Genomic DNA, 23,355 nt, shown 5'->3' with positions numbered 1-23,355 from the left:
AACCAACTAGCCCCCTTAATCCGAGCAAACAAATCAGACAGCAGCGGCAAAGGATACTGAAATTTGACTGTGATCTTATTAAGAAGGCGGTAATCAATACAAGGTCTCAAAGAGCCATCCTTCTTGGCCACAAAAGAGAACCCTGCTCCCAACGGTGATGACGACGGGCGAATATGACCCTTCTCCAAGGATTCCTTTACATAACTCCGCATAGCGGCGTGCTCTGGCACAGATAAATTAAACAGACGGCCCTTAGGAAACTTACTACCAGGAATCAAATTAATAGCACAATCGCAATCCCTATGAGGAGGTAGGGCACCGGATTTGGGCTCTTCAAATACATCCCGGTAATCTGATAAAAACTCAGGGACTTCAGAAGGAGTGGAAGGCAAAATTGACAACAATGGAACATCACCATGTACCCCCTGACAACCCCAGCCGGACACAGACATAGATTTCCAATCCAACACTGGATTATGGACCTGTAGCCATGGCAACCCCAAAACGACCACATCATGCAGATTATGCAACACCAAAAAGCGAATATCCTCCTGATGTGCAGGAGCCATGCACATGGTCAATTGAGTCCAGTACTGAGGCTTATTCTTGGCCAAAGGCGTAGCATCAATTCCTCTCAATGGAATAGGATACTGCAAGGGCTCCAAGAAAAAACCACAGCGCCTGGCAAACTCCAAGTCCATCAAATTCAGGGCAGCGCCTGAATCCACAAATGCCATAACAGAATAGGACGACAGAGAGCAAATCAGAGTAACGGACAAAAGAAATTTAGACTGTACCGTACCAATGGTGGCAGACCTAGCGAACCACTTAGTGCGCTTAGGACAATCGGAGATAGCATGAGTGGATTCACCACAGTAAAAACACAGCCCATTCCGACGTCTGTGTTCTTGCCGTTCAGCTCTGGTCAAACTCCTATCACACTGCATAGGCTCAGGCCTGTGCTCAGAGAATACCGCCAGATGGTGCACAGCTTTGTGCTCACGCAAGCGCCAATCGATCTGAATGGCCAAGGACATAGACTCATTCAGACCAGCAGGCATGGGAAATCCCACCATGACATCCTTAAGGGCTTCAGAAAGACCCTTTCTGAAAATTGCCGCCAGAGCACACTCATTCCACTGAGTAAGCACAGACCACTTTCTAAACTTCTGACAGTACACCTCTGCTTCATCCTGACCCTGACACAAAGCCAGCAAGATTTTCTCTGCCTGATCCACTGAATTTGGTTCATCACAAAGCAATCCAAGCGCCAGAAAAAACGCATCAACATCACGCAATGCAGGATCTCCTGGCGCAAGGGAAAATGCCCAGTCTTGAGGGTCACCACGCAACAAAGAAATAATGATTTTTACTTGTTGAACGGGGTCACCAGAGGAGCGGGGTTTCAAAGCTAGAAACAGTTTACAATTATTTTTGAAATTCAAGAACTTAGATCTATCCCCAGAAAACAAATCAGGAATAGGAATTCTAGGCTCTAACATAGGATTCTGAACCACAAAATCTTGAATGTTTTGTACCCTTGCAGTGAGATGATCCACACAAGAGGACAGACCTTGAATGTCCATATCTACACCTGTGTCCTGAACCACCCAAAGGTTTAGGGGAAAAGAAAGACAAAACACAGTGCAAAGAAAAAAAAAATGGTCTCAGAACTTCTCTTATCCCTCTATTGAGATGCATTAATACTTTGAGCCAGCTGTACTGTTATGACCTGGTGGTTAGGAGCACCCGACACGACCTGATAGTTAAACTCACACAGGACAAGCTCTGGGATGTGGGAACTCTGCTGACCGCAGGCCCTAATCCTATCACAACAACTAAAAATAGCCGTGGAGCGTTCCTGACTCTCCCTAGACGCCTCTTCACAGCCTAAGAGCTAGCTAGCCCTAGAGATAAAAAATAAAGCCTACCTTGCCTCAGAGAAATTCCCCAAAGGAAAAGGCAGCCCCCCATATATATTGACTGTGAGTAAAGATGAAAGTCACAAACGCAGAAATGAAACAGGTTTCAGCAAAGGGAGGCCAGACTTACTAAACAGACAGAGGATAGGAAAGGTATCTTTGCGGTCAGCACAAAAAACTACAAAAGACCACACAGAGTGTGCAAAAAGACCTCCGCGCCGACTAACGGTGCGGAGATGCCACTCTGCATCCCAGAGCTTCCAGCTAGCAAGACAAAATCATAACCAGCTGGACAAGGAAACAATAAACAAATAATAACTATCAGGAACTTAGCTTCTGATAGAGAAGACAGGTCACCAGAAAGATCCAAGAGCGAACTGAACCAATGCAGGAACATTGACAGCTGGCATGGAGTAACGATCTGAGTGGAGTTAAATAGAGCAGCCAACCAAAGGATAAACCACGTCACCTGTGTAAGGAACCTCAGAAGCAGCAGCTTCACTCACAGCCACCAGAGGGAGTCCATGGACAGAACTTGCCGAAATACCATTCACGACCACAGGAGGGAGTTCGACAACAGAATTCACAACAGGCTGATATTCATAGCCTAGAGAGGGGCCATGGGTACTACCCCCTTCCCAGGCTATAAGTATTGGCCCCCGGCCGTCGGCTTTCCCCCTCTGGCGCAGAAAATTGCACTGGAGCCCACGCCATTTTTTTCCTGTTTATTTTTTAAATTAAACGTTCATCGGCCTTGCTATTACATACAGTTTGGTCCATATATATTTGGACAGAGACAACTCTTTTCTAATTTTGGTTATAGACATTACCACAATGAATTTTAAACAAAACAATTCAGATGCAGTTGAAGATCAGACTTTCAGCTTTCATTTGAGGGTATCCACATTAAAATTGGATGAAGGGTTTGGGAGTTTCAGCTCCTTAACATGTACCACCCTGTTTTTAAAGGGACCAAAAGTAATTGGACAATTGACTCCAAGGCTATTTCATGGACAGGTGTGGGCAATCCCTTCACTATGTCATTCTCAATTAAGCAGATAAAAGGCCTGGAGTTGATTTGAGGTGTGGTGCTTGCATTTGGAAGGTTTTGCTGTGAAGTAAACATGCGGTCAAAGGAGCTCTCCATGCAGGTGAAATAAGCCATCCTTATGCTGCGAAAACAGAAAAAACCCTTCCGAGAAATTGCTACAATATTAGGAGTGGCAACATCTACAGTTTGGTACATCCTGAGAAAGAAATAAAGCACTGGTGAACTCATCAATGCAAAAATACCTGAGCGCCCACGGAAGACAACAGTGGTGGATGATCGCAGAATTATCTCCATGGTGAAGAGAAACCCCTTCACAACAACCAACCAAGTGAACAACACTCTACAGGAGGTCGGCGTATCAATATCCAAATCTACCATAAAGAGAAGACTGCATGAAAGTAAATACAGAGGGTTCACTGCACGGTGCAAACCACTCATAAGCATCACGAATAAAAACGCTAGACTGGACTTTGCTAAAAAGCATCTAAAAAAGCCAGCACAGTTCTGGAAGAACATTCTTTGGACAGATGAAGCCAAGATCAGCCTCTACCAGAATGATGGAAAGAGAAAAGCATGGTGAAGGTGTGGTACAGCTCACGATCCAAAGCATACCACATCATCTGTAAAACACGGCGGAGGCAGTGTGATGGCTTGGGCATGCATGGCTGCCAGTGGCACTGGGTCACTAGTGTTTATTGATGATGTGACACAGGACAGAAGCAGCCGAATGAATTCTGAGGTATTCAGAGCCATACTGTGTGCTCAGATCCAGCCAAATGCAGCCAAACTGATTGGTCGCCGTTTCATACTACAGATGGACAATGACCCAAAACATAAAGCCAAAGCAATCCAGGAGTTTATTAAAGCAAAGAAGTCGAATATTTTTGAATGGCCAAGTCAGTCATCTGATCTCAACCCAATTGAGCATGCATTTCACTTGTTAAAGACTAAACTTCAGACAGAAAGGCCCACAAACAAACAGCAACTGAAAACCACCATAGTGAAGGCCTGGCAGAGCATCAAAAAGGAGGAAACACAGCGTCTGGTGATGTCCATGAGTTCAAGACTTCAGGCAGTCATTGCCAACAAAGGGTATTCAACCAAGTACTAAAAATGAATATTTTATTTAAAATTATTGAATCTGTCCAATTACTTTTGATCCATTTTAAAACAGGGTGGCACATGTTAAGGAGCTGAAACTCCTAAACCCTTCATCCAATTTTAATGTGGATACCCTCAAATGAAAGCTGAAAGTCTGAACTTCAACTGCACCAGAATTGTTTTGTTTAAAATTCATTGTGGCAATGTCTATAACCAAAATTAGAAAAATGTTGTCTCTGTCCAAATATATATGGACCTAACTGTATCTACTAGATGGTGGCCCAATTCTAACGCATCGAGTATTCTAGAATATGTATGTAGTTTATTTACGAAGCGGTGCTTAAATCCTGCTGCAATATTGCTGATTGGCTGGCCGCAACCAGTCAGAGAAGCATGGTTTAAATCCCGCGCCAATCCGGACTGCGCCTGTCGTTGGTTGGTCGCGGGCAGCTGGTGCGACCAATCAGCGACGAGGGATTTCCGTTACAGACAAACAGACCCTTAGACGATTATATATAGATGGATAATCTATCTATAGATATATTTATAGATAGATATATCTATAGATACATAGATATACTAAACATCGGGCTTGGTATTATCTATCGATCTATATAGCTATGATCTATCTATTAGCTATCTTCTATCTATTATCTATCTATCTATCTATTATCTATCATCTATCAATCGGTTCTATCTATTATCTATCTATCGATATACAGTATCTATTTAGCTATCTATAGATATATCTATCGATAGATATATTTATAGATAGATAATAGATACAATAGATATGATAGATAGATACGATAGATACGATAGAGCTATCTATCTATTATCTATCTATCTATCTATCTATCTATCTATCCCATATCTATCTATCTATCTATCTATCTATCTATCTATCATCTATCTATCATCTATCTGTTATCTATTATCTATCTGTCTGTGTGTGTGTAAACATTATTCTTCAATGGAGTATGTAAATGAAGAGGTTGGACAAGAAATTACATATCACCATTCTTTTTTTTTGTATATCTTTATTGAGCTTACAAAAACACACACAAATCTGCATGAAAAACGCATGTAAAAACGCATCAAAAACGCAGGTGACCTGCCAGTGACCTGAGGTGCAGATTTTACCTGCGTGAAATCCTGAGCAAATACTGATGCAATCCTGACTGTGGAAACATACCCTAAGATTTTCAGCATTATTTTGCTGGGATGAGGTATGAGCGCAACAGTCTGATTTTGCAGTCAGTAGCTTCTTCCTTCTTCAAATTGGGAATAAACCTGAATCTTGTCCAGTCCTTGGTAAATTTACCAGTTGTCCATATCTGTTGAATTAGGTGTCTTTCTGGCTCAGTTAGTTTGTTCTCATTGGCCTCTTTCAATACCCTCACTTTTGGTTGAAACGTTTGTTGTATCTTTGATCTATAGGTGTGCTGTGGTGCTGAGTTACTACTCATGGGCAAGCCATGAGACAGGGTAGTCAGGAGGTTAGATGTAAGATACTAGGAGGGGTGATACAAAAGCGTGGTCAGGTAACAGTCAGGGGTCAAATGCTAAGAGGGCTCGTAGTACAGAGGGGTGATACAAAAGCTTGGACAAGTAACAGTACGGGGTCAAAAGCAGAAGGGCAAATACAAAACAGTAGTCACAACAAAATCCTGGGTCGTCAGCAAGATCAGAGACAGACACAGAGCAAGCAAAGACACCTACCTAAGGAAAGTGTACAACTGACAGACTACTAGCAGTTAACCAGCTAAATACCTTGCAAATAATTAGGCATGGGAGATGCTTGAGGAAATGCCCACAGATTAAACCAGTAAACCAGATTGAGCAGCAAGGCTGTCAGACTGTTGATAACCCAGCACGCCTCAAGATGAGATTGGATAACTGGACTGTCACTCATAAAAGTGATAGTCCAGCACACTCCAGATCCAATAGGGCAGTTGAGCTGTCACTCACAGCCTTCCTTGTCCACAGTTAATGTAGAAACCATGACATATATCTTACTGGTCTTGCCCCTCAGGTATTCTCTTTCTGTCTCCAGGGCTGTAGAGTCGGTGTCCATTTTGGTGGAGTTTGAGTCGTTATAAAATGGAAGGACTTCGACTCCTAAAATATATAATAAATACGGTACAGTAGTACAATGATGCAGAAAATTAAACCAGCTCACCCTCTAACAGCTGCGGCAGGTCCAGGAGTCCGTGACCAGCGCTGCTGCAGGTGCTCGGCAGTTTTTAAATGAAGGTTTTTATTATTCCCCAATGCACGTTTCACTTCTTCAGGAGTCGTGTGTTGGGGAGGGGTGAGTAGCATTATATGCTCTTGGCGGCGAATCAAAGCCGGTAGAACAGAGGCTGTGTGTGTTGGTCACATTATTCAGTGTGGCGTGTCCGATATAGGAAGGACACTTCCAGTGCGTATGGTGCATGCATCGCTGAGATCACTCTGCTACTCACCCCTCCCCAACACACACCTCCTGACGAAGAAGCGAAATGTGCGTTGGGGCTTTGGAGGCGCCATACAAACATACCATTCACTCATGTAAATGCCTTCTTATACCTTCTCTACCTGATATGCTACACTACTGGGAACACTTTATCTCTTATACTTACACTTGCGCTATTGGCCCTGCTCTAATCAGGTCTTATATATACACTTTGCCTTTTGGTCACGTGTATGCTGTTCTCACTTGGTTAGCAGCAACTTTAACATACATTCCTTGTTACTTTTATAATGATTAAATAATAAACTATAGTATTTCTTGTACACTGATCAGCCATAACATTAGCCCCTTTGGCGTATAGACACTTCAAAGGCTGTGTCCCTCCCTTTGATGCCGGCTCCAGCACTGAGCCCGAATCTTTCCCAGCATATTCTACCCATACCTCTAACAGCCGCTGGTGGAATCCCAATCCATCTGTGGGTGTTAACATGTTAAATGCTGCTGTCAATCACTGACCGTGGCATTTATTTAGGAAACTATTCATAAAATCCGCCAATTCATGCCCCTGTCACATGATCACAGGGCGCTGATGGGTTGGCATTTTAGCCGAGGGTCTGCAGAAGATTCCCGTGCTTCTCATTGGAGATCTGCTATCATAGGAGTTGATTTTTGCTACGCTATGTGGAGCACAAGCATTCAGAAGATCGCAGCTTCAAGTCTCCTAAGGGAACTATTGAAGCATGTAAAAAAAAATGTTTATAAAAATTTAAATGTTCAAATCACCCCCCTTTTGCCCAAATAATTAATTAATATAATTAATATAAATGAAGATGAATGTAATATAGGCAAAACAATTTCTGTTATCAAAAAGTCACAAAATTTTTCTTAAATTCTATTTTGCACAACATTTGGCCACTTTTTGCACCAGCCTTGACCCTTTTTAAAAAAATGTGTGCAGGATTTAGGGAAATGGAGCTTTGCCATTGACTACACAAGAAATTTCCTAATATGCACATCAGAAAATTGGCGAACATTGTAGTTGATATCTAGTCCTGCTCATGACTGGCATAGATTTCATTTTTCTGTGCATGGACAGCCCAAAGATGTGCAAAATTTACTAAAGGGAATTTGTCACCAGGTTTTCGCCACCTAATCGGAGATTAGTAATTAGCTGTTTGAACGGCGACACAGGATTCTCATAGATCATATAATCAGGCTGTAGTATTGCAATTCTCTATTATTATTATTATTCCTGGTAACACCTTTCTGGAAGCTGGAATGACATCACAAAAGTCACCAGAATACATTTATGTGTCAAGGTTAGATAAAATTAATTTCTATATATAACGTACGTGTGCAAAGAAGATTTTTGTATATTCAGTTAAATGGTTAAAATTTAAAAATGATGTAAGGATAAAAAAAAAAAGTGTTTTCACGTACAAGGTTAAAAATCCAGTGTGGCTGAGGTTATGTATACACTGACAGGGAAAACACACATTACTCAATTCTGTAGGTCAAATTACAGGTATGGAGTTCTCACAAAGATCTCAGAAAATGGCATAAATAGTCCAGCGTTAGAAAAACTCCAGTTAGCTTAACATCCTCTGTCAATTCTTTGATTTCCATAGATGAAAGTATGACTGTTTATCAGTCAATGCATACAAACACTAGATCAGATGTACAGTAAGTAATAAAGTAGATGGATTGTAACATATTTAGTACTAGAGATAATCCAGTAAAAGTTTTTCTAAAACATTTCTGGATAAAAGGTTTTCATTCATTTTCTATCATTATGGCAAATGCATTGGTAATTATGTGTCTGCATAGTGTTGTTTGGCTGCTCGGTATCTATCATGACTTCTCCAAACACATAAACAGTTGGCTTTCATGTGCTGAAATTTTGTGTCCCAAGATTGTATGTCATCTCCTATCCATAGCATAAGGACCAATTTGTTGTGTGCTGGGGCATCTGAAAATGTAGCCCCATCGAAATAAAACAGAATTTGATCTATGTCTTGTCTGCCACATTCTTTTTCTATAGTACTGCCATAGATAAGAGTACAGTGCTCCCGCCCCTCGATGAGTATGTTATCCTTTATCCTATAAATATGGGATAACTTCCAAACTTGGTACAAGGACTAAGTTTATAATTTTTCACTTTGCTACCATATGTATGTTTAGAGTTCGGCGGTGTGGAAGGTGGAGATGTGGCACACGCTTTCCTATACACTGCGGTACTGCACCCTCAAAATGGCAGGAATGGCAGGGGTTTTCCTAATACGTGATTTTTAAAACCTTCCTGAAAGAAGATTAACCCCTTTCTGCCATCGGATGGAATAGTACGTCCGATGGCAGAACCCCCGCTTCATGCGGGCTCCGGTGGTGAGTCCGCATCCAAGCCGGGACATGTCAGCTGTTTTGAACAGCTGACATGTGCCCGCAATAGGCGATGGTGGAATTGCGATCCGTCCACGCCTGCTAACTAGTTAAATGCCACTGTGAAACTCTGACAGCGGCATTTAACAAGCGCTCCCGGCCATTGGGCCGAAAATGCGCACAATGCTGACCTCCGTCACGTGATCGGGGGTCAGCGGTGCATCGGCATGACAACCAGAGGTCTCCTTGATTGCTGTGAGTGCCACACTGTGCAATGCAATGCAGTAATTCTGCTACATCGAAGCGATCTGAGCATCGCCTCTATGTAGCAGAGCCGATCAGGCTATGCCAGCTTCTAGCCTCCCATGGCATGGCAAAAGTTTAAAAAAAAGTTTTCCAAAAAAATATGAAAAAAATAAAAATAAAAATAAAAAAGGTCAAATCACCCCCCTTTTGTCCCATTCAAAATAAAACAATAAAAAAATTTGAAACCTTCACATATTTGGAATCGCCCGATCTATCAATAAAAAAAAGGTTAACCAGATCGCTAAACGGCGTAGCGAGAAAAAAATTTTAAATGCCAGAATTTTTTTGGGGGGGTCGCCGCGACCTTGCATTAAAATGCAATAACAGACAATCAAAAGAACATATCTGCACCAAAATGGTATTGTTAACCCCTTGATGACCGCAGCTTTTTTCGGTTTTGCGTTTTTGTTTTTCACTCCCCTCCTTCCCATAGACATAACTCAACGGGAGGCTAGAAGCTGGCATAGCCTGATCGGCCCTGCTACATAGGAGCGATGCTCAGATCGCTCCTATGTAGTAGATTTACTGCATTGATATGAGTGCCGACCACAGAGTGGCGCTCAGAGCAATCCGGTATCAACAACAATAGTGATCTTCAATAGACCTCTGGTTGTCATGCCGACACATCGCTGACCCCCGATCACGTGACGGGGGTCAGCGATGCGCACATTTCTGGCCCTATGGCCGGAAGTGCTAGTTAAGTACCGCTGTCAGCGTTTGACAGCGGTGTTTAATTAGTTAATAGTGGCAGGTGGATCGCGATTCCATCCGCCGCTATTACGGGCACATGTCAGCTGTACAAAACAGCTGACATGTCCTGGCTTTGATGCGGGCTCACCGCCGGAGCCCGCAGCAAAGCAGGGGTTCTGACCTCGGACATACTATACCATCTGAGTTCAGAAAGGGGTTAAAAACATCAGCTCGGCATGCAAAAAATAAGCCGTCACCCAACCCAAGATCACGAAAAATAGAGACGCTACGGGTGTCAGAAAAAGCAATTTTTTGGGGGGGAATTTTTTTTCACCACTTAGATAAAAATAACCTAGACATGTTGGAATTGACAATTCTGCAAATTGAGGCTATGTGCACACACTGCGGATTTTGCTACGGATCCGCAGCGGTTCCGCAGCAGTTTCCCATGCATTTACAGTACAATGTAAACCTATGGGAAACGCAATCCGCAATGCCCATCCTGTGGAAAAAAAGTGCAGAAACGCAGCGGTTTACATTCCGCAGCATGTCAATTCTATGTGCTTATTCCGCTGCGGTTTACACCTGCTCCACAATGGGATTCCGCAGGTGTAAAACCGCAGTAGAATCCACACTAATTCTACAATAAATCCGCACTAATTCCGCAGGAAATCCGTAGGTAAAACGCAGTGCCTTTTACCTGCAGATTTCACAAATCCGCTGCGGAAAAATCCGCAGAGCTCCAAAATACGTATGCACAAACCCTTATCCTTTGGTTGCCATGGTCAATTAAAACCACAGCATATAATGCATGTTACAGATGTATGTGCCCCCAACTTTTTCATTAAAAGTTATACTTTGTAAATGTTCACCAAAAAACTGTACTTACGGTATATAATTTTGGTAGTCATATTGAAATAAATCTAGATGGCATGTTATTTATAATGCCTGGTATTAAGAAAAGAAACAATTTGGCCTACTTCTCGTTATTACACTTTTTTTATTTCAATTTGTGCAAAGAGTTCTTTTGCATTTTGTTGAGTGGAAGATGTGTACTTTGCTTCCTAGCTGTATCTCTAGTGTACCAGTTCATTAGTTAAAAATTACTAGATTTGTTTTGCTTAGTAAGCACCTCTTCTAAAAAATGTTCTATTATTTTACAGAGGAAGGGTCTTAAGTAAAATACGTTACAGTCCTAGTTTATAGCAATCTGTTCTATCCAAATAATACAAACTTGATCCATATATTTAGTTACTGTTACAAAAAATTATAATTTTTGTTTTCCAGTAAAACGCTGGAGGGAACCTAAAGAAGAAAGGCGTCCATGGAGAATATGGTTAGCAGTTTCTTATATGCTTCTTTATTTTTTTTCTTTATATAGCGCTACCATATTCCGCAGCGCTTTACAGTTTGCACACACTATCATCACTGTCCCCGATGGGGTTCACAATCTAAATTCCCTATCAGTATGTCATTTTGAATGTGGGAGGAAACCGGAGTACCTGGAGGAAACCCACGTAAACGTGTTGTCCTTGGTGGGATTTGAACCCAGGACTCCAGCGCTGCAGGGCTGCAGTTCTATCCACTGTGCCACCGTCAGGGTGGATTTGATTTAAATCTAACTGATTTAAATCACGATTTAAATCACGATTTAAATCACTAGTCGGTAAGGCTTGATTTAAATCAGTGATTTAAATCAAAGTTTCTACCTAAACTAGTTCTTGCTACTTTAACATGCAAGTAGATGAAGATTTTTAGAATCACTTTTTATATTACTTTTTTCTCCCCAGTTTAATGGGTTAATCATTCATATTTGGACACCACTGTTCTGTTGTTGAAGGAGAAAAATAATCCTGACCTTAATAACAATTTAAATAGATTTATTCAACTGAAACAATAACAACATTACAGAATAAGTTATTTGCTTAAACAAACATCCATGTTTGTTAACTAATTTGGCTAAACAAAATATATATATATTATAAGAAACTTAGACTGTCAGCCCAGCCGACACATGAAAAACTTAAATACTACTGTCCCTGCTGTCCTCTGTAGCTCACTTGTTGTCATCTTCATCATCATCTTCTTCTTTGTTCCTATTCATAATCTGGAAAAGAAAAACAAGCTTTCCTGCTTTATTGAGTCCCAACCGATTTCTCAATTTAGAATGAATGAGTCCAAAGGAAGAGAATATTCTTTCAACGCCTGCAGAAGAAGCTACTGCTGTTAAAAGTGAAATCATTACTTGAACAGTCTCTAAATCCAAGCGCTTAAGTGACTTCCACCAGTTTACTGGTGTGACCTTCCTTAAAATATCTTCAGCAAACATATATTTCTTGAATGGTTCCCCCTTAGCTCTGAAGTTTATTATAGTTGGCATTAAAGATGGATGATTGCTGGATACCCATGTCATAGCTAACTCCTCTTCCTCAGCACTTAGGTATTGACCCTGATATTGGATATTGACAATATTTGCCAAAAAATGAGCTGGAGTCAGTGCTTGTCCCATTCGTTTGTTTACTGCTTGTAATTTAATTCTGTCCATGTGTAGTTCTGTTTTTAAGTGTTCACTCAGTTCCTTCCAAATTTCAACAGCATCCGCAATAAAACAGCTATTTTTCTGTATTTTGTTTAAAGCTTGAGAGATGGGATTCAGGAAGCTCAGCATATGTTCAACATTTCTCTTAAGCCCAATGTTGAGGATTTTGGCCGTGACAGTGCCATCTATTTTATCTCGATTTTCTTCACAAAGTGTCATCAGAATAGGCCAGTTTTTGATATACTGCTCAAAACAGTCCACCACAGAGTTCCATCTAACATCTTGTGGGAGCGTTAGCTTGGTTCCACCCATCCTTTTCAGAGCTGCTGCAGCAAAATGATTATTACGGAAGTATTTAGCAATTTCAACAACATTAGCCTTTATTTCTGGAACACTTAAGTCTTTGTCTAAGAGGTGCAGCAAATGAGCACTGCAACCATATGTTATTAGCAGCTTTGTATTCCCTCTCTGCTCTTCTAAATCTCTTCTCATCTTGGATACGTTTGCAGCATTGTCAGTGACCAAACTGCGTACTAGACATTTGAATTTTTGTTCACATGTCGTTATAGCTTTTACTGCCACTTCTTGTAAGTATTCTGCCGTGTGTGCATTTCCTGACGTGTCAGTTGTTTGTGCAAGGAAGACTTTACCTTCTTCTGTTGTTATACAAGCACATACAATAGGATCATTGTGGACATTACTCCACCCATCAATACTTAGGTTAACAATTTTACCCTCCAGAGCTGTTGCACATTGCTCCATTTCTCTGTCATACACTTGATCCAGCAGTTTCCCTGCAACATCAGCTCTGCTGGGTGGACTGTATCCTGGTCTCAGTGACTGAACCATATTAATGAAATGTGGGTTCTCAGTCAGACGGAAAGAAGAGTTCGTTGCATAAATAAACTGGGCAATATTTTCATCAATCAACTCTTTTTCTAATCTTCTAGTTCTTATTACAAACCTATCTATGGTGGTTCCAGGAGGTAAAGGTTTTTTCTTCCTTTTGGGTGATGGTGATATGTGGCTGTGGGTGTCTGATGATGATGCTGCTGCTAATGAAGCACTATCCTGGATGGATAACTCTGAAACTGTAGAACAGGATGATGGTGATCTTGGAGGTGGATAGTTTCCAGAATCCATGAATTCCCCTAAACAAAAAAAGTTAATGCTGTTATTTTATTGTTTATACAATTTCTGCTTATTGTACACAACACATCACTGCCCCTGCCCCGAAAGGAATATTTGTTTTTCTTCATAACTGTACCAAATGACAGTAACATGCAGTAATAATAAGAAATATAATTTTTCTCACACATGACAGTTCAGTCTTTAGAAATAGGATTCAATAAAAATGTTTACCAACCTGAAGATCCTGCCTGTTCAGAAGTGTTTCTTTGGTCATCTTCATCACCGCACTTCTCATGATGTTGCCTCATTCGCGCCACCAGGCCTTGCATCTCTTTGTTGCATCATTTGCATTTTGCACGCATGCCTGCCTTACCAATAGGCGAAGGAGCTTCATTAAAATATTCCCAAACTGGGTCTCTTTTACAGCCTGCTGCCATTATAAGGAAAGAATGTAATAAACCTCAGATCGTACACACAAACAGATCCAGACTTGTCTGTCTGTGTCTATGCTGCAGTATTGTGCTCAAAGTTTCACTTTCATTTTCTTGTCTGCTTGCCCTTCCTCCTCCTCACACTTAGATTCACATTCTTCTTGTGTTGTGCAGATCTATTCCACTCCAAACAATCAGAAACATATTGTCTAACTTCTTGGACTTGGCACTGAAGGGGTTGATTCTGTATTCATAGGTTTGTAGAACAATAGGATTAAGGTCTTTTTCTCAACTCTGTTCATGTTGTAACATTTTTGCCGTGAAGAAGAGGCTGGGACCTCTGCAGAGTCAAATTCAGTTTTGAGAACTGCGTAAGTAAAGCGAGCGTCTGTGATAATATAGGAGAGAAACTGCCCACTAATCCTACAGAAACCTCTGGAAGAGCATGGCATTGTGAATGTTACACATATACAGCCTTTATTCTACTGAGTTAAACAACTCCGCTTTATCTCATGATGGAAGAACCTTTGGATGGTAAAATATTTTCCTCAAAAAGCAGTTTATTGAAAAAAATCCGATTTAAATAAAAAAATCCGATTTAAATAAAAAAAATCCGATTTTTTTTATTAAAAAAAAAAAACATTGATTTTTATCCACCCTGGCCACCGTGCTGCCCCATGCTTCTGGTTCACACACGTTCCCCACTTCATCAACATGATTGATCATTAATCCAGCTTCATTATACCTTTGATGAAGCCAGAGTTAGGGTACCGTCTCACAGTGGCACTTTTGTCGCTACGACGGTACGATCCGTGACGTTCCAGCGATATCCATACGATATCGCTGTGTCTGACACGCAGCAGCGATCAGGGACCCTGCTGAGAATCGTACGTCGTAGCAGATCGTTTGGAACTTTCTTTCGTCGCTGGATCTCCCGCTGTCATCGCTGGATCGGTGTGTGTGACACCGATCCAGCGATGCGTTCGCTTGTAACCAGGGTAAACATCGGGTTACTAAGCGCAGGGCCCGATGTTTATCCTGGTTACCATCGTAAATGTAAAAAAAAAAAAAACAGTACATACTTACATTCCGATGTCCGTCAGGTCCCTTTCCGTCTGCTTCCCGCACTGACTGACTGCCGGCCGTAAAGTGAAAGCAGAGCACAGCGCGCTGTGCTGTGCTTTCACTTTACGGCCGGCAGTCAGTCAGTGCGGGAAGCAGACGGCAAGGGACAGACACCGGAATGTAAGTATGTAGTGTTGATTTTTTTTTATGCTGGTAACCAGGGTAAACATCCGGTTACTAAGCGCGGCCCTGCGCTTAGTAACCCGATGTTTACCCTGGTTACCCGGGGACCTCGGCATCGTTGGTCGCTGGAGAGCTGTCTGTGTGACAGCTCTCCAGCGACCACACAACAACTTACCAACGATCACGGCCAGGTCGTATTGCTGGTCGTGATCGTTGGTAAATCGTATAGTGTAATGGTACCCTAACAGTGAAACTTGTCAGCAAGTAGCGTTTGCTTATTTAATAGGTCTTAACAATTGTGGTGGCTGTCCCCGGCACTGCAAGATAATCATGAAACTCTCAGTTTTAACAACTCATTCATGATTACCTTGCAGTGTACGGTAAATGCCCCTCATTGTAGCACCTCACCATGCAACCTGTTATGGAAGGTGACTCTGTATCCCTAAGGCCGGGATGACACATACGCGTGATACGGCCGAGTCTCGCAGGTGAAATCCCTCCTCTGGCGCCGGCACTTGGGAGCGGAGCTTGCAGCTTCATGTATTGCGTTGCAGCTGCACGCTCCGCTCCGAAGTGCCGGCGCCAGAGGAGGGATTTCACCTGCGAGACTCGGCCGTATCTCACGTATGTGTGATCCCAGCCTTATAGTGGTGGGTGTGTAGGACCTTATGCTGACTCCAAGAAGTAAGGCTGCCGTCACACGTGCAGTATTTGGTCAGTATTTTACATCAGTATTTGTAAGCCAAAACCAGGAGTGGAACAAATAGAGGAAAAGTATAATAGAAACATATGCACCACTTCTGTATTTATCACCCACTCCTGGTTTTGGCTTACAAATACTGATGTAAAATACTGACCAAATACTGCTAGTGTGACGGCAGCCTAATCCTAAATTCTTTTCAAAAGTCTGGCACTCCATAAAATCAAATTTCTTTATAAATACACTTTAAAATCAATGCATGTCAATCTTGCTTGTTTTGATCGTTACCGCTAATAATCATATACAGATTTCAAATATGCATGTTCTATAAAAACACGGTCAGTATTTGCAGCTTAAATTATGCATGTTTTTTATCTGTTTTTTACCATGTGTTTTTCTCTCATTCATTTGGGTGAAAAATGCTGTGAAAGAGTTGACATGCTGCAGATTTGAAGCTGCGTCAAACCTACAAAGAAAAATTATATGCATGAAATTACGCTTTGCTGGGAAAGGAAAAAGCTGCTGGGTTTTTTTTGTTCGTGTTAAAAAAAATTCATGAAAAATGAGGCAAAAACACAACGTGTGGCCATCCCCTACGACCAAAATACTGACTAGTCAAAGGACAACTATGCAAATATAGCCAAGACAAAAAAAGGAGTAACAAGAAAATCACCAGAAAATAAATCAATGAATAAATTTGATTAAATAATCACACATGAAATCAACTTGACACAGTACAAAAACATATAGGGGAAAAGGAGGAGACATGAATGTAGGTAAGGGAAAGACTGTAGGTCAAAATAGGACTTGGACAAAGAACAATCACAGAATGTGTGCACAGATGCTGTGAATAGTTGTAGGATATACCTATATACAAACAGGCTCGGACTGGCCCATAGAGCACCAGGGGAATCCCCCCGTTGGACCCCTGTGCAGATTTGGGCCCCCAACCCCATTGTATGGGCAGTACTTGGCATAATTCACTTGATTCACGCTACAGAAAACAGCAGCATCTCATCATTCATTAACCAAACTACCCAGTTTATTATTATATAGAGATATAGGTAAATTTGCGAATGAGGGTAATATAATATTTGCGTGCAGGTGAAAAGTGGGCCCCCCTAATGTCAATATTACTGGTGGGCCCTTGGCTCCCCAGTCCGACACTGTATACAAATATAATATAAAGTCCTTGCTTACCTATAGTAGAAGTCCAAACCAAAAGCAGCCTTCCTGCGACCCCTGGTATATTAATAATTTTGAGAAATTCAAATTTATGGTGTGCCGGAGTTTTGAAAATAATATATGATCAACCCAAGACCACATTTTTAAAATGGTTTTCTCTAATCTGATTTTATTTACAATTTAGTGCAGTTTTTTTTCTTGTTTCTAACAATTGCAAAATGAAATTGAGTGTTTCCTAATTGTGAAATATGGACCAAAATGAGCTATATACTGGGAATGAAGACTTTTGACAAATGTTTTGCATAGACCACTGACAGATGAATGGGTCAGTATTCGGTTTGTTTCTGGGTGAATTATATGTTTGGGGTTAGTTAAAGCTACCCATGGTATATAGGTTTACTATTTGTGTATATTGCTTTTGTTTACCTTTATGTATTTATATTTTAAAATCTTTAGGTCATTTGACACATCTAAACAGGCCATCGGTGCTCTCTTCATTCATTTCACTAATATCTTTCTCTCGAATCTGACGGAAGAGGACCCTTGCTGTTTGTAAGTATCGCCTATTTGACAATATGTGTGAATAAAGAACATCAGTGTCCTTGTGTCTTGCTGTACAAATGACATTGGCTTCATGTAAATCAGACTAGCAGGTTTTGCGCACAAAACACCTATTTACAGGATGAAAAAGAGTCTTGGCGGTTAGCAAAGGCCAACAGAAAGGTGAGGGCATTTATTATTTTTTGGGTGGAAAAAGGATTATGGAGACCATCACACCAGTATTACTACTTTTCTGGTATTTTTAAGGTGGCAGTAGTCCAGATATGTAAATTAGCTGTCAGACAAACATCTTTAAAAACCCAAGAGTAAATATTTAATGACCATTTCACTTCAGTATGCAAATTGCCTCTTCAGAGAAAAAGAGGACTTGAACTCTATAGCGCCACAAATTGGAAGTAGCAATCCTACAAGTCACAATCACCCCTTTAACGAGTCGTGCAATATGACTTGGGATAAGAGCCAAATCAGTATCTCAATTCGCAGACATGGTGTTTCGGGCTGTTGGCCCTCGTCAAGTCATCTTTTTCTCCGAAGAGGCAATTTGCATATTAAATTACTCAGAGGAACATTGCTTTGTGCAGGCGTGTACTACAGAGGACAGAAAATGAACTTCAATCCAATATTGCAGCCAGCATGCAGCCAGCGGGTAAGGAAAGGGTGAATCAAACACACAAAAACCCCGCCTCCATGGCTGAAGATTGTTCCCTCCAAATCCAGGTGACAGTGTCCCTTTAATGTGATCGTTCTGTGTGCATAGAATGTCATTGTTCTCGGCAGCACATCTCCTGTTAAAACAGGATGATGTGCTGCCAAGAATGTTCATTTTCAAGCAGGCTTAAAAATAATTTCACGCAACGAATGAGAGTTGTGTTCCTTTGTCAAGTGTATAAACTGACCGATAGTCAGAAAATGCTTGTTCATGATAATCAACCATGTAAATGTGCCTTCAGATTCCAATATTTTGACTCGCCATTATCTCAAGTAAAATGCGATTTTACTTCCCACTACACCTCTAGCTTTCAGGTAAGCCCATACTACAGAGGTCTGGCATCTCCAACTAGGCACTCCTCAATAGGAAAGAAAACAGGCCTAATTAATTGAGCAAAACTAATGCTAACAGCAGATCAGTTATCCAATGTCTATGCATGACATTGCCTATCTTCCTGTGTATCTTCATTCAGGGGTTTCATTCTCATTGATGCCAAGTTTTCATAAAAAATCCTTTTGTCTGTAAAATTCATTAGTAACATAAGATTAGGGTAAAAACCTAAAGGAAAGTTAGAGCAGAATTCTGAACATTTTTTCCTGTAAGTTTTATCTGACTGCCTTCATTACTTATGTTTCTATATTATTTTCATGATTGTATTTACTGGTACACTACTTTTGGCATGTACATGCTTCTACCTTACTTTGTGAAGCAATGCAACATTTTCTAACATGTTGCAGTACAAATTTGTTCTTATGTATTTATTAAGTATCACCTTTAATCCTATTACCTCTGTACAGATACCTGTATTGTACAGATAATTTTCTGCTGGATGCAACTCTTGGAATGATACTTACCGTATTTTTCGCTTTGTAAGACGCTCCGGATTATAAGACGCACCCCAAATTTTGAGGAGAAAAATAGGAAAAAACTTTTTTTAATAAATTGGTGGGGCGTCTTATAATCCATGCGTCTTATTACTTACCAGGGGTTGTGGCTGTGGTGGATCAGGGTCCCAGGGTCGTTGCTGGAGGCATGAGTGGAGCATTGCTGCAGGCTAGGATGAGGGGATCTGCAGGGGGCTCCTGTGCTGCAGGGGGGCTCCTGTGCTGCAGGCTGGGATGAGGGGTCTGCAGGGGGGCTCTTGTGCTGCAGGCTGGGATGAGGGGTCTGCAGGGGGGCTCCTGTGCTGCAAGCTAGGATGAGGGGTCTGCAGGGGGCTCCTGTGCTGCAGGGCTGTCTCCGATGCTGCAGGGCTGTCTCCGGTGCTGCGGGGGGTTCTGGCGACATTTTGTGAAAGGCCAGAGCCCCCAGCAGTTCGTCCATGCGTTCCTGTATGACTGACTCTGGGAAAATGGCCGCTGGGATCTCGAGAGATGAGATCTCAGCGCTGAAATCTCATCTTCCGAGATTCCGGCGGCCATTATCCCGGAGTCAGTGATACTGGAACTAACTCCGGAAAAATGGCCGCCGGAATCTTGAGAGATGAGATCTCAGCGCTGAAATCTCATCTCCTGAGATTCCGGCGGCCATTTTCCCGGAATTAGTCATACTGGAACGCATGGACGAACTGCCGGGGGGCTCTGGTCTTTCACAAAATGTCGCCAGAGCCCCCCGCAGCACCGGAGCCTCCAGCATCACCTGGGGCAGCAGCGGACAACCCCGGCAGCGGTGGCGGACGACAGCGGCGGGCGGTAGCGGCAGCGGACACCCCCTTATCCCAGCCTGTAATGGTAAGCGGTATATCCGCTTTGTTAGACGCACCCACATTTCCCCCCCAAATTTGGGGGAAATAAAGTGCGTCTTACAAAGCGGAAAATACGGTATATGGCTGAGTGTTAAATTTGTTTCCATGATCGTGCAGAGGAGACGATGTACATTACTTGTATTTAGTGAATATGGTAAGGATCAATATTCTGTATTTTGTGCTTCTTTTTATTCTCCTAAGGTGTATTGTGTTTTTTACAATTAATTTGTTTAAAGTCCACCATTCCTTTTATGTTCTGGATTGGATGTATTTGAAGATTTGAATGTTTTAATATGTTTTGGAAATAAAACCATACTCATATACACATTTAATAAAAATAATTTCAGTTTAAAAATATAATCTACTATCTACTATATCATTGTCTAAGGGTCACTTCCGTCTGTCTGTCCTTCAGTCATGGTTATTCATTCGCTGATTGGTCTCGCCAGCTGCCTGTCATGGTTGCCGCGACCAATCAGCGACGGGCACAGTCCCGAAGAAAATGGCCGCTCCTTACTCCCCGCAGTCAGTGTCCCCGGTGATCCGCTCAATACTCCCCACTCCCTGCAGTCAGTGTCCCCGGCGCTCCGCTCCATACTCCCCGCAGTGTCCCCGGCGCTCCGCTCCATGCTTCCCGCAGTCACTGTCCCCGGCGCTCCGGTCCATACTCCCCGCAGTGTCCCCGACACTCCGCTCCATGCTTCCTGCAGTCACTGTCCCCGGCGCTCCGGTCCATACTCCCCGCAGTGTCCCCGGCGCTCCGCTCAATGCTTCCCGCAGTCACTGTCCCCGGTGCCTGCTCCATACTCCCCGCAGTGTCCCCGGCGCTCCGCTCCATGCTTCCTGCAGTCACTGTCCCCGGCGCTCCGGTCCATACTCCCCGCAGTGTCCCCGGCGCTCCGCTCCATGCTTCCCGCAGTCACTGTCCCCGGCGCCCGCTCCATACTCCCCTCCGGTCACCGCTAACACAGGGTTAATGCTGGCGGTAACGGACCGCGTTATGCCGTGGGTAACGCACTCCGTTACCGCCGCTATTAACCCTGTGTGTCCCCAACCTTTTACTATTGATGCTGCCTATGCGGCATCAATAGTAAAAAAAGTAATGTTAAAAATAGTAAAAAAAACAAAAAACCTGCTATACTCACCCTCCGTTGTCCGCTCGCGCCTGCCGCCATCTTCCTTTCCCAGTGATGCTTTGCAAAATTATCCAGAAGACCTAGCGGTCTCGCGAGACCGTAAAGTCATCTAGGTAATTTCGCAATGCATCCTGGGAAAGGAAGATGGCGGCAGCCACGCGCCCATCGACACAGCGCCGTTGGATCCCAGGAGGCAGAGAGACGGGACGCTAAGGAGCAGCGACAAGAATGGTGAGTATGTTAACCTACAAGGGGCCCTCGGATCGTTAGGTGAGTATATGTTTATTTTTTATTTTTTAACCTGTGACATATGTGGCTGGGCAATATACTACGTGACTGGGCAATATACTACGCGACTGGGCAATATACTACGTGGCTTTGTGCTGTATACTATGTCGCTGTGCAATATACTACATGACTGGGCAATATACTACGTGGCTGGGCAATATACTACGTGGCTCTGTGCTGTATACTATGTCGCTGTGCAATATACTATGTGACTGGGCAATATACTACGTAACTGGGCAATATACTACGTAACTGGGCAATATACTACGTGCTGTGCAATATACTACGTAGCTGCGCAAAATACCATGTGGCTGGGCAATATATTACGTGGCTCTGTGCTATATACTACATCGCTGTGCAATATACTACGTGGCTCTGTGCTGTATACTACGTAACTGGGCAATATACTACGTGGCTGGGCAATATACTACGTGGCTAGGCAATATACTATGTGGCTGGGCAATATACTACATGGCTCTGTGCTGTATACTACGTAACTAGGCAATATACTACGTAACTGGGCAATATACTACGTGGCTGGGCAATATACTATGTGGCTGGGCAATATACTACGTGGCTGGGCAATATACTACGTGGCTGGCCAATATACTACGTGTCTGGGCAATATACTACGTGGCTGGCCAATATACTACGTGTCTGGGCAATATACTACGTAACTTGGCAATATACTACGTAGCTGGGCAATATACTACGCGGCTGGGCAATATACTACGTGGCTCTGTGCTGTATACTACATCGCTGTGCAATATACTACGTGGCTCTGTGCTGTATACTACGTAACTGGGCAATATACTACGTAACTGGACAATATACTACGTGGCTGGGCAATATACTACGTGGCTGGGCAATATACTATGTGGCTCTGTGCTGTATACTATGTAACTAGGCAATATACTATGTAACTGGGCAATATATAACGTGGCTGGACAATATACTACGTGGCTGGGCAATATACTACGTGGCTCTGTACTGTATACTACGTGACTGGGCAATAAACTACATCACTGGGCAATATACTATGTCACTGGGCAATATATTACGTGGACATGCATATTCTAGAATATTTTATGCGTTAGAATCGGGCCACCATCTAGTCTAATATATAAAGCTGAATGTGTGTGTGTATGTGTGTGTGTATGTATGTCCGGGATTGGCATCTGAACCGTCGCAGCTACAGCCACAAAATTTTGTCTGAACCCCGAGAGCGTCATAAGCTATGTTGTGAGGTGAAATTTTAACCCCGCGCTTTACAATTCACTAAACAATTTTGCCCCTATCTACATAATGGGGAAAAAGTGAAAGGAAAAGTGTTCGAGGCATCGCAGCTACAGCCACAAAATTTTACCGCGACATTTCAAGGAATGTCACTACTGTGTGAGTAGTGGCCTACAAGTCAAAGGCATTGACTCCAGTGACCCTGGTATTCGTGGTGGAAGGATTTCCCAGCGATTATCACAATTAGAATCGAGGTGGATCTGGACGTTGGACACCATCCATCCACGAGGTCTGAATGAGAGCCTCAGCTTCGCCCCATTCCTGTGATCACCATCTTCTGTTCGATTTATCATCCTTGTTTCCAACTTGCTTTGGTATTTGATTTTAATTTATCTTTTTATTGATTTTAGATATAGTTGTTATTTTTCTTGTGCTTACCTTCGTTGCGTGATCCGTTCTGGTGTCCCTGTTCACACGGCGTGAGGCTTGATCCATTTCTCCATCTTCCTGCAACATGGGAGTGAATACACCAAAATCAAGGATAAA

The 23,355-nt window shown here is 42.5% G+C and overlaps 1 protein-coding gene across 1 annotated transcript in view; it reads left to right on the top strand.

Annotated features, from left to right (window-relative positions):
- Positions 1-8,877: 8,877 nt before the first annotated feature.
- LOC138674521 (store-operated calcium entry regulator STIMATE-like) overlaps positions 8,878-23,355 on the top strand; it is a 123,701-nt gene continuing 109,223 nt past the window's right edge. Inside the window, exons 1-6 of the mRNA XM_069762347.1 lie at positions 8,878-8,911; positions 11,189-11,237; positions 17,592-17,687; positions 19,203-19,260; positions 19,391-19,404; positions 20,239-20,303. Coding sequence (XP_069618448.1) covers positions 8,878-8,911; positions 11,189-11,237; positions 17,592-17,687; positions 19,203-19,260; positions 19,391-19,404; positions 20,239-20,303 — 316 coding nt within the window. The remainder of the gene's footprint in view (positions 8,912-11,188; positions 11,238-17,591; positions 17,688-19,202; positions 19,261-19,390; positions 19,405-20,238; positions 20,304-23,355) is intronic.

The sequence above is a fragment of the Ranitomeya imitator genome, chromosome 4 (assembly GCF_032444005.1).
Source record: "Ranitomeya imitator isolate aRanImi1 chromosome 4, aRanImi1.pri, whole genome shotgun sequence".
Lineage (NCBI taxonomy): Eukaryota > Metazoa > Chordata > Amphibia > Anura > Dendrobatidae > Ranitomeya > Ranitomeya imitator.
This window is presented reverse-complemented; position numbering and strand designations above follow the sequence as displayed.